The sequence below is a fragment of the Gekko japonicus genome, unplaced genomic scaffold, assembly GCF_001447785.1.
Source record: "Gekko japonicus isolate JY-2015 unplaced genomic scaffold, Gekko_japonicus_V1.1 scaffold674, whole genome shotgun sequence".
Classification (NCBI taxonomy): Eukaryota; Metazoa; Chordata; class Lepidosauria; order Squamata; family Gekkonidae; genus Gekko; species Gekko japonicus.
Genome location: NW_015172574.1, coordinates 174,642 through 187,284, shown reverse-complemented (window position 1 = coordinate 187,284; position 12,643 = coordinate 174,642). Strand labels below are relative to the sequence as shown.

The window sequence follows — 12,643 nt, the reverse complement described above, 5'->3', positions numbered from 1 at the left end:
GAAAGAATCTCCAGTGGCAGGAATGGATTGGACCCAGCTGTTAGCAAGTGGCAGCTCTTTGCTATATAAATTGGTTTTATGAGATCCAGTGTTCAAATAATTGCATCATTGGTCAAAGGCTTTCAGCAGCAGCTGAGCTGCCGTCTGTCATGGCTGGCAATAGAGGCTAGAGATGGGCTACTGTTATGATTTACCCCCTTACAGCCGATGGATTGCACCTTTGCGGCTGGCTTAGAATGGCAGTAACATGCAATAGCAGTGCTCTTCCACCAGGGGTCAGTGCAGCACCACCAGCAGCTTCTGACCAAGAGTCGACTCCTGGATCCCGTGCAAGCGCATACACTTGGTTACATCTGCATCCCACAGGATGAGATCAGCCAGGTTACGCTCTCTCCCCCTGGGAAGCAAAACTAATTTCCAGAGAATTGTCTCACAAATTCCCAGACAGCCTTGGATGGAGAGATGACTCTCTCAGCAGTGCTGGCTAACTCCGGCTCAGCTCCAGCTGAAGGTGTAAGGTTGATAAAGAGCAAGGAGTCTATTTGCACAGCGGAGTGAACCAGATGGGAACTGCATGTACGGGCCTGTTCTCTTGAGCTTTGTGTCAACAGATGCAGAGACACTTGATTGGCTTGCGAGAACTCTCTGAGACTTAAGATCTACAGAATGTGTGCTTATCCAGCTCCTCCTGCTTTAGTGGTAGGTTTTGGGGGAAAGGCCTCCAAGCACTGAGACCTCAATGTCCAGTGCTGGCACAGAGCCACCACTCTGTGGGACTCCTGCCACTGAGTTTGGACTTCCCAACAGTGGGCCAGGCTGCCCCAGGCACATGCCAGATGTCCCTGCAGCACCAGGGAAAGGCCAGGAGGACTCACCTGGGAGAGCTAGAGCTCCCTGGGCAACCATGATGCCAGCCCCAGAGTGAGATGCTCTTTTCCATCTATGAGGAAGCCTTTGTGAAATGGAAAATATATGTGCTGGCAAATTCCTACAACACATATCATTCTAAATATGTATATTATTCTAAATATACAACATATATTATTCTAAATATGTATGAGATTTTATAGAGAGATGTAATTTTCCATTTATGAGGAAGCCTTTGTGAGACAGAAAACATATGCTGGCAAAATCCATTAGATGGATTATTGTTTTTCTATAATCTGGACGTTTATGGATACATCAGACACAGAGCATATAGCACTTTAAATCTCTAAGGAAGCATTTGAAGATATCTGTGCACTTTAAATCTTTAAGAAGTATTTGAAGACACATCTATTAAAGAACAAAACAGCTATTATTCATAAAGCACTTTATTGGATATGATATACAGCTTGTGGACTGTTTGAAGACTTTTGAATTTTGTGTGTCTGGTCCCTTATCTGATTGAGGCTTGGTATTGAAGGTTTTGAAACTAATGATGCAATATACACTGAATTTCTTACTGTACTTTTGATCTACTATTGCATATTGTGAATGGAACTTTAAGGCACCCTTAAAAGTTACATTTGAGTATACTCGTAAAATTCATTCACAATGCCTTTGTACTGTTTTTGCCTTCTTTCCTGTGATTCTCTCTTTTTATTGTTTTTGACCCAGGACGGAGGCTGATAGCGACCCTCCCCACCCAGTAGGGTTCCCAAGTACCTACCTATGATCCGGCGGGGGACACATGCTTCCCCGCCAGAAGATTCTTGCTTGGAACACAGGCGCTGCACTATTCCGTCACCCGGATGTGACGTAGGCACGTAGCTGGGCGACGCTCTGGTAATGGGACTGGAAACTCGATGGTACCATCGAGTTTCCAGCCCTATTGCTAGAGAGTTGCCCGGCTACATGCCTATGTCACGTTTGGGCGACGGAATAGTGCAGCGCCTGTTCTTTCCCTGTGGGAATGGTCCCGCGAAGAACTATACATCCCCCGCCGAATTAAGGTAAGTACTTGGGAGCCCTGCCACCCAGCCAAGGCACAGGCTGTCAGCAGGGCAAGTGGAGTTCCCAGCAGGGCTGGGAAAGTGCAGGGGTGAGGCCAGAGGCTGCAGTGGCCAAGGGTCCAGGAGGCCAATGGGAAAGAGGGCCAGGGTGATGGGTATGTGGGCCAGAAGAACTGGGGTGGTGGGTGGGGGAGAAGGCAAAAATCCTGGGGATAGGTAGGAGTTGCCGAAAGAAGATGGGACAAGGTTTAATCTAGGCTCTAAGAACAGGCTGGGGAGGAAGCAGTTGGCCAGCCCAGGAGGTGCTGAAGGGCTGAGTCCAGTGGGGAGGAGAAGGAATCAGGTGGTACAACCCCCTTCCTTCCCATTCTAAGGCCAGGGGGAGCCCTACTCTAGCATATCGGCAAGACAGCTAACCGTAAGTTGTCAGCCCTGGAGCAGGCAGCGCCTCATGCTTGACCATTCTAAACAGACATGATACAGTTCTTAGGGAGGCACAAGAGATTGTATGATTATGAGGCAGTGTCTTATTGCGAGTGTCCATCCACAAGGGAGTGTTTTCCATGCTCTGCTCAGAATCCCTTCACACCCACCATTCCCCATCCCCATATTGCCACAGGACTTTTTTTTTGGGGGGGGGTAGTTATAGCAATACAGCAATACAGCAATACAGCAACTACCCATTTTTTTAATAAGCTGGCAAAAAGCCCACTGTTGGTGTGGAACAGAGGAATATGGCAGATGCATGGGGATAACAAAGGAAAATGGTGCTGATATGCCTTTCCACCCACTAGGTGGGCAGTTTTCCTGCTAAAGTGCACTAGTGTGTGCTAGCGCACTAATTTTTAGCCCTTAGTGCACAACTTTTTGGCTGAGCACAGGGCGATGGAATTCTCTCCTGCTTCCTTCCCCAGGGCTGCTGCTGCGTTGCAGCCTGCTTTTGCCCAGCTCCCTCAATTGCAGAAGAGAGAAAAAAAAGCCAAGCCTCCCTTTCCTCCATTGGCTGAGGTCTCCACCTCCCTCCTTTGGGGGGGGGAGAGAGAGAGAGAAAGAGAGAGAGAGAGTCAGAGTCCCATGGCACCTTTAAGACCAAAAAAAATTATTCCAAGTGTAAGCCTTCATGTGCACGCACAGTTCTTCAGAGGAAAGGGGGGGATTCTTCTGACAAGCACAATTTACATTGAGATTGCCCTGCTCTCCTGTTTACTTGAGACTTGATCTCTCTCTCTCTCTCTCTCTCTCTCTCTCTCTCTCTCTCTCTCTCTCACACACACACACACACACACACATTAAACAAAAGGGGTGCAGCAAAGAGATGCGTTGGGATAAGGCAAAAGGAGAATTACAAGGATATTATTTTGGCTTATTCTGGGGAAAAACTAGATTAGATTCCTCTGTGCCTATCTGGGATTTTATTTTCTTTCAAAAAAGACTACAGAGATCAGTTCCCCCGGAGAAAATAACTTACCTTTGGAGGGTGGACTCTATTACATTCTAACCTTCTGAGGTCTCTCCCCTACCCAAACCCTGCTCTCCCCAGGCTCCATCCCCAAATCTCCCACCTCAGTGTTGGCAACTCTATGATTGAACTATATGGGATATTTGACAAGATGCAAATTTGAACACTGAACTATATCTGAATTAGGCTCTTTGACTTTTCCAGATTGAGTAAGTGATGATGCCCAGTGATTGATCTCTGAAGGCATTTCACAATTTGTGTTATTCCTGTGATCATTTTAAAAGATAGTCAATGACAGTTACCAAAATTTATTTTAAGTAGTTCAGCTACTGTTTAGATATAATCTTAATGAGATCTTTCTTGTCTTGACTTTAAATTGCTTGTATCAACCGAGGATCAAAGAAATAAAATCAATATGGTCTAATCCAAAATGACCGTGATTAGGAATTAGAACACTGTTAGGGTCTTAGTGTGCTCAATCAAGATTTCTCATTTTGACAACCCTATAATAGGGACTGAACTGGCCTCCGTGTAAAGAGATCCTAATTAGAGTTGCTGAGAGGCCATGAACGAGGGAAGAACACTGCCAACTAAATGCAGGAAGCTGTACAAACATGATAATCTATGCAAATAGTCAGTATGAGAAATTTTGTTGTTGTAGAGAAGCAAGTGAGATTTCTCTAATAACAACATTTAGCATTTATATAGGACTTTCAGTGTTCCAAATCTGTCTTATAATTTCAGTCATAATCCTTACAACAGCCGTGCAAAGTAGACCAGCATTATTATCCCTATATTACAGATCAGGAATGAGGAAAAAATGATTTGGGAAGGACACCTAGAATTTTGAGGCATTGACTTCCTGGACCACAGGATATAGTTTAAAAGTAATATAGTAATATAGAGGCCTCTGTGAATGAATGTCTCTTCCTATATGAACCCATGTGGCAACTGAACTCTTCACTTAAAGAGTTTCCGAACTAGGGATGGGCACAAACCAAACCACAAAGAAAAATTTATGATAAATTCTGCCCTATTTGTGGTTTGCAAACCGAAGTCTCCCATCACAAACTTCCACAAACTTTTAAAGCAGTCCATGGTGGTTTGTGGATAGAGCAGAAACAGGGGTTTAAAGTCCCTATAAACTCTTGCTTTCTGTTCCCAAATAAGCCACAAAAACAGTTGCTTTGGGCCCTGACCTGGATAGCCCAGGCAAGCCCCATCTCATCAGATCTCAGAAGCTAAGCAGGGCTGACCCTGGCAAGTGCTTGGAAGGAAGACCTCCAAGGAATACCAGGGCTGGCAACAAAATCACCTCTTTGAAAAATGTCCGAGCCCCAGCAGGGGTTGCCAGAAGTCACCATGACTTCCAGGCACGCACACACGCACACACACACACCTTAAAAAACAGCTGTTTGGGGCTGTCTTCTGCAGTCCCTTTAAAGTGTAAATGGAATGCATAAGAAAGCCCAAAAAACAGCTAAGTGGTGGGAGCACCTGCTTCCTGCTGCCCAGCTCTTTCAGGCTGTCTTGTGCCAAGATGATTGTTTTTATATTATTTCTATTGTTGTCACCTGCCTCGGGTCCTGACTGTCAGGAGAAAGAAAGGTTCTATAAATGTTCTAAATAAATAAGCATTTCTGGGCTTTGCATCATCTCTCCAGCAGAGGCCTGAACAGCCTTGAGCTCACCAGAGCGCAGAAGTTCCAACTGGGTTGGCCCTGTTCAGCACCCACAGTAAAAACAAAATAGGTGCAATGCAGACAGTATGGGCTCTTAAGCTGGTGGCCTCTGGGAATAATTACACTAGTGTAGCCCTGAGTAGTCCAAGCTTGTAAGAATGGGGAAGCTCAGCAGGGTCAGCCATGGTTAGCATTGGGATGAGGGACCACCAAAGAAAACCAGGGTTGCTATGCAGAGGTAAGCAATAGCAAACCACATCTGCCCATCTCATTATTATTATTACTAGTAAGGAAAGCCCGTCGTGGCGGTAGACGATGGGCCCTAGATAGGAAGGAAGGGCGAGTGGAAGGGAGGAATGGAGAAGAGGAGGTAGAGAGAGAGAGACAGAGTTAGATAGGGGGGAAAGAGAGAAAAGGGGGGGAGACAGAGTGGGGTTAATGGTAGTAATTTGGAAAGAAAGGAAGGGAGAAAGCTAGGAAGGAAGGAAAGAAGGAAGGAAGGAAGGAAGGAAGGAAGGTTGATGGGTAGAAAGACAGAGATTGAAAGAGAGTGAATGGGAGGAAGGATAGTTGAGAAGGAAGAAGGGCAGAGAAACAGAGGGGGGAAACAGAGTGGGTGAGAGAGAGAATGTTGGGAGGGGAGAGAGAGAAAAAGGAGGGGCTTTAGTTGAACTCACATTGATAATTGGTCCATACACCTCGTTTTAGCTCCGTTTCTTATGCTGGACCTCCTGCGCTTGCCCCGGCCGGCATCACTTAGTTCCATTCGATCTCACAGCATGAAGAACCGTCGGGACAGAGAAGCACCTCAATTCCCCGGCATTGCGCCGGTGAAGAGGCGACCTCTTGAGAGTCCCGTGGCCAGAGCTCCTTCAACTGGGTCCCTGGGAGGGGTGACAATCCTGCGCACCCCCTCCTTCTGCTGGAGCGCAGCTTCACCCCCGGGAGGTCTGGGAGGTGTGTCTGCTAGCGCGCCGCCATCAACCGGAAGTCCTGATAGTACTCTTTACAGTTTCAGGCTGTATTGTGCTGGAGGCATAATGCAAAGGGCTTTATAAAAATATGCTAGCTATTAATTAGTAATGTAAATTAGTTTAATGAATATAGTCATTGTTGCTGACGGAGCATGGCCTGTCCGCCGGGCAGGATGGGGGCTGGAGGGGAGGGAGGCGGCGGACAGGCCATGCAGGGCCCGTTCGCCGGGCAGGATGGGGGCTGGAGGGGGGGAAGCCGGCGGACGGAGCCTATCGGCTCCGTTCGCCGCTGGGCTGAAAGCGGCCCTTAGTCTATGTGGGGAAGATGGCCGCTCAGAAGACGCTGGCTCCGATGACTGGCTCCCTCCCCTCCCAGCCACCCAGCCAATGGCAGGGCAGGTTGGCTGAGGGAGCCAGTCATTGGAGGCAGCTCTTCTGAGTGGCATATTTTCCGCCCATACACTAACGGGGTGCATTTTAGAATTCTGGCACCCAAAACTCCTTTATAATAAAGGAGAGATTATTCCCACAGTCATATATTTGACTGTGACATGGTGTTCTGCAATTCGAGATCTAGCCAAGTTCTTGGAAATTGCAGAGGTATCTTTGCAGGATTCTTGCTGTGCCTTGGAACAGCTTGGATTATTATTGTTGTTGTTATTATTTTTCCCAAGCTTGCAAAATAACAAAATTACAATTTAGATATACGAGAGAAAAGGACAATACTCTAGATCCTCAACTGTCCATAAGGTAAGATTTCATTTTGGCTTAGTTCTCACAGAGATCACCCCTGCCAGAAATTTATGGTTGATTTTTTTTTTTCTATTTTAAGAAAGAGAGCAAGAGAGAGAACTGCTCACAGAAGAGTAGCTTGTCAGGGAGAAGGCTGGACTAGAACCCTTGTCCTCACTACCTTATTTAGTACATTAAAAATCATTTATGTACACTTTTAGTCCGCCCTTTATTCAAGGAGCTTGGGGCAGCATACAGTGGTCTCCCTGCCTCTATTTTACCCTCACAACAACCGTATGAGGTAGGTTGGGTTGAAAGAGAGTGATTGGCCCAAAGTCCATCCAGTGAGCTTCATGGCACAGGGGGGGATTTGAACCTGGGTCTCCCTGCAAGACCGACACTTTAATAACTTCACTTGCCGTCTGAAGCCTGTCCAGGGATGGGCTTGTCCCATCACAGTGAGAACTAGATCCTTGAGTCATAGCTGTGTCGGCCATTACTTTAAGTTACCCCATAGCTAACACACACACACACTCATCCTACTATTTGCGGATGGAGCATCTGATCTGTCCTTGATCCCTGGAATCCTTCGGTGGAAAGGAATCATCGGTGCTCTGACACATCAGCATTGGCCTCAACTGAACAACGATTATGAACTCAGAAGCCAGGCTGCTGTTCCTTAGAATTACATTCTCTTCAGAAACCACAGCCGATCTCAGCCGACAGCCACTGTGGTGACATTATAAGAGTTTCTCTTTCCAAGCATGCTGACTCAGTGGGTAGAAATCTCTGGCCCTTTCAACTTCAAGGAGAACAGCACGTAAACCTGTCTCTATCCCCACTGCGTTTGGAGTAAAAAGCCACTTCAAAGGTCTTCCTCCTCCTTCTCCAGCAGCTTCGACGCCATCAACATTGATGTCATTTTTTGCCACAAAACAAAGGTTTACAGATGCAGCAAGTCTATAGGGCAGAGGCGGTGCTGTGTGACAGATGCCCCTAGGGATACCAACTCCAGTTGGAGAAATTCCTGGAGATTTGAGGGTAGAGCCTTGGGAGGGCAGGCTTTGGGGATAGGAGAGACCTCAGCCGGATATAATGCCACAGAGTTCACCTTCCAAAGCAGCCATTTTCTGTTGCACCTGGACCTTGCCAACCCAAGATGCCACTCTCTGAATTTACAACAAGGCCTGCTGCTGGCCAAGGCAGTGTGTGGGATGGATGTAGGACCAGCACCAGAGATTTTTAGTAACTGACATGGAAAAATAGAACAGCCATATTCAGTGGCCGTTTACTCTCTGTATACCAGTTGCTTGTGGGCAACAACCGGGGGACGCTTTGGTTGGCCTCTGTGCCCTTGTCTGTGGGGCTTCCAGGGACATCTGGCTGGCCTCTCTGGGAAGGGAGCAGGACGCTGACTAGCCTGTATGGTTTACAAGATAAGATCCAGGTTCGAATCCCCACTCTGCCATGAAAGCTGACTGGGTGACTTTGGGCCAGTTATGCACTCTCAACCCAATCTACCTCACTGGATTTGTTATTAGAATAAAATGGAGGAGTGAAGAACAATGTAAGCAGCTTTGGGTCCCCATTGGGGAGAAAAGTGGGATATCAGTAAATAAACAAATAGAACTTTGATCAGATACAGCCAGATTCTTATGTTATCCTGCTTTTAAAAGCCCATTCCTCCCCTTCTCTCTCCTGCATCCCAATAATTAATATGGAAATTCTTCTGAACAAACTTCACTGGAATTGCTCAAGTTGGGATTTGCTACCCAAACCGAGTCTACTTGGATTTCAGAAGTAACTTCCCATAAGTGACATGAGTGGTTCTTTGTAAGGAAAATGTACTTCAAAACCAACCCCGCTATTCCAGCAGAGACACTGCAACTCTCTCGATCATATAGCTGCTAGTGACCATCAGTGCAACCCTAAATAAAGTTGCACCCTTCTAAGACCATCCAAGTCAGGAGGATGTAGCTCTGTCTAGGATGGCACTGTAAAGGGTTGTATAATCATATGCACACATACGCCACCTGGACGGAAGGACAGTCTGTCTATTCAACAATCATGAGCAGACAGGAAGTTCAGGACAGATTTGCACACCAATATTGCTGGATGGTTCGAGTCATCAAGTCAGTTCGCACACTGCAGAGGACAGCAAACAAAACCCAGAGGCCAGAGTGGATGGACTGTGCGCATTCAGATATGTAATGAATTTAGTTTCACTTGTTTTAACCCAGAGGACCCACATCTACCCAACAGTCTTCTATTGGTTTTGTCCTACCTCAACTGCTATGGCTTCAGTGTTTGGTGGAAGGGCTGAATGTTTTGAAATTAAGTAAAGTGGTAGGGTTTTTTGCTTAGACATCCCTCACTTCTTCTCCTCATAAGACTATAATTCCCAGGCTTCCCCTGCAATGACAGAATCACTGGTAAACCAGTTTTAAGACTGCAGTATAGCTAAAGCCACAATCATGCCCGTGCTTACCTCTGTTGCTCCCTCGAGAATAATACAACACTTTCAAAACTGATGTTTTTAAAAATGACAACCCCTCAGCCCCAATCCCCCACTTGAGGAGCAGGAGAGTAAAAATGGCTGGAAATTACCTCCATAGTGACGTTCTAGGAATTTCCCCATGTCTCTGTGGTCTTTACCAGAAAGATTAGGAGAAACCCTTAGAGTGTCACCTGGAAGTCACATCACATCCTCCCCAAACTCTACCCTCTCAGGCACTGCTCTCAAAATCTCCCAGCATTTGTTGAGGTTCCACTGAGGCAGGGCTGGAAACCCTAAGTTAAATAGCTGACTACTGGAAGGAATACAAATGTTTCTTACAGTTCAGCAACTATTCTTTCTAAGTGAAACAGGCTTTCTGAGGAATAAATAGCTGTGATCTTTGAGATCATAATTAGGACTCTCCTATTTCTTTAAAGTCTGAAAGTACCTGTAGAGAACTATGGCGTGTTTGTGGGGGGGTAACCTTCCCCCCGACACCATTTTCCTGATCTCAATCTTTCCATACCAACTCCTTCTTATTTACCTTCTAAAGGAAAACATAAAGGTTGCTATATATGGGAGCACAGCATTTGAATTGAGAAGATATAGAGGAAATATTACCCTCCCCCCTCACTTGAACGTTAGCACTCTGATTTGAATTGGGCCCCACCAAGGTTCTTTTGATTTTTTTTTAATGGGAGGCTCTAAACCAATGCTCCCTCTAAGCTGTGGAGTCTTGTGAGCAAAAATTCTACTTTGTGAGCTCCTGGTATTAAAGTTGTGAGCGAGCGATTTGGCTACTGCATGAATTAGTTTGCTCTGGAGCCATCCTTCCTGAGCTAAGTCAAAAATGTGTGAGCCAGAGGCTAAAAAACTGTGAGCTAGCTCACACTAACTCAGCTTAGAGGGAACACTGCTCTAAACCTAGATCTCCTGGGTCTTTTCTAGTTTGACCCTCACATGCAGTGAACAGAAATTCCAGTTTGTTGTGTCCACAGGGAGAGTGTGTTTTAAAACGGAACTGAGTTCTGGTTCACATGTACTGGAAGGAATGACAATCATGTGCATTGCCCTTTCCAGGCAAAACGGTGATTCCAGGGTTGCCAACTCCAGCTGCAGAAATTTCTAGAGATTTGGGTATGGTGCCTGGAAAGGGCAGAGTCTGTGGAGGGGAGGGAGATTGGTGAGGATGTAATTCCATTGAGTCCACCCTCTGAAACCGCCATTTCCTCCAGGGGAACTGATCTCTATAGTACGGATGTCAGTTATCGTTCCAGGAGAACTCCGGAGCCCACCCCCTTGGAGGCTGAAAACTCTACAGCATGTGTCAGAAGGATCACATGCAGCATTCTCTTCCGGTACACATGGTTGTCCAGTTTCTAGTACCTGTAGCTATAACAACCGAAAGGGGATGTGATCTTTGAATGGATTACGAATGTTTGCTGAATGTTCGCTCTCGGTCACAGTGTGTGCAGAGGTGACCCTGTAATAGAATAACAAACTATGGCAAGCAAGCAGGTGAGCTTCAACAGCCTTCAAAAGAAAGCCCCATTTCCTGAAATGAGGGCCTTCTTTGGTGAAATCTTGAGAAGTGGAGAGCTCTTGGTGCCCAGTGGGATCCGGGATCCTCTTACAGATGCTTTCCCGGCCAGAATAGTCTGAGATTGACTGGCAAGAGCTGCAATAAACTGGTTGATCTCATTCAAGCAATCTATACTTAAATACACTTCCTATATTAATTGGTGTCATTTTCACCTGCAGGGACAAATGTTTTAAAATGGCACTGAGTCACTCTACTGAGTCATTCCCCGCCACCAAGTACTAGTTCCGACATTTCTTAGCCATGTGTATAAGGGGTGTGTGTGTGAAGGGAATTATGTATGAGTTGCTGACTTTTAATTGGGCAAGAGAGCCAGTGTGGTGTAGTGGTTAGAGTATCACACTAGGATCTAAGACAACCTGGCTCAAATCACCCCTCTGCCATGGAAGCTCTCTGGGTGACCTTGGGGCAGTCCTGCATTCTCAGCCTAACTTACCTCACAAGGTTCATTGTGCAAATAAAAATGGAGAAAAGGAGACTTATGTAAAAGCCACGTTGAGTCCCATGGGGACCCAAATGAAGTAAGTAAAGATAAAATTAATGTATAAATAAATCTTTGAATGGGTAACCTGACTCTTCCCTGTGGATGGTAGTATGTTTTTCTCTTGCACTACATGGGAAGGGGAATAGACATAAAAATACCATCACATGTGACTATTAAATTCTCATGGGTGGGGAATGTTCATTACTGAATAATCCAGGTTCATACTGGTTCACTCGTTAGCCTCCCAGTAAAGGGCACACGGGCATTTGAGTCTCTTCTGGAGCGCTAGGGAAGGAAGGGGATTCTCCCATCTACCAATTATACAGGGACTGAGAGGACTTTCAGTTAAGGTTGCCAACTCTGGATTGGGAAATTCCTGGAGATTTGGGGGTAGAGGCAAGGGAAGGAAGGGTTGGGGGAAAGGTGGGGTCTCAGCAGGGCATGAGTCCACCCTTCAAAGATGCCACATTCTCCTTGGGAACTAATTTCTGCAGTCCAGGAGATTTCCAAGGCTCACCTGGAGGTTGGGCCCTGACCTGGATAGCCCAGGTTAGCCCAATTTTGTCAGATCTCAGAAGCTAAGCAGGGTCAGCCTTGGCTAGTATTTGGATGGGAGATCTCCAAGGAACACCAGGGTTTGAGGCAGAATCAGGCAATGGCAAACCACCTCTGAAATGTCTCTTGCCTAAAAAAAAACTCTAGTTCACCACCTAGTGGTGCATAATGCTAAAGAGCTAGAACTTCTGGCTGCCAGACAGTCTTAGGATCTCCTGGCTACACTACACACAAAGCCATACAATTATAATTATAATTATTACCTGGAGGCTGGCAACCCTACCTGTAGTAGAGACCACTTTGAATTTCTCATCCCTGCTGTTTGAACTCACCCCCCACTTTTGATTTTATGTCTTTGCAGGGGTCTTTTGGAGCCGGAGCGCGCCGGAGTACTGCTCCGGCAGCCCAGTAGCCCGTGCAAATGGTGGCGGTAGCAAGCTCCGCCCCCAGCTCCCCGTGCCAAAAGTGCTGCAGCTCAGGGGAGGTCCGGAGAGCCCTGAACAGCCCCACCGCTGGGTCCCCCAGGCCCACGCAAAAGCGCTGCGGCTCGGGGGACGCCTAGAGAGCCCTGCCACCAGCTTCCCCGGCCCCCGCTGAAGCAGTAAGGGATCCGCAGGGGTGGTGGGGGCTTGATGGGGGTGGGTGGGAGAGCCTCCCTCCCTCCCTCCATCTCTTTGCCATCTTTCCCTCCTTTCCTTTTCATTCCCTCCTTTTCTTTCTCTCTAT

General features: G+C 46.7%; 1 protein-coding gene across 9 annotated transcripts in view; it reads right to left on the bottom strand.

Annotated features, from left to right (window-relative positions):
* Positions 1-12,643, bottom strand: part of GNAO1 (guanine nucleotide binding protein (G protein), alpha activating activity polypeptide O) — a 280,020-nt gene that overhangs the window by 134,621 nt on the left and 132,756 nt on the right. Inside the window, exon 5 of one of the 9 annotated variants that reach the window (XM_015421408.1) lies at positions 12,217-12,232. The exons of the other annotated variants lie outside the window; for them this stretch is intronic. Coding sequence (XP_015276894.1) covers positions 12,217-12,232 — 16 coding nt within the window. The remainder of the gene's footprint in view (positions 1-12,216; positions 12,233-12,643) is intronic. 9 annotated transcript variants of the gene reach the window in all.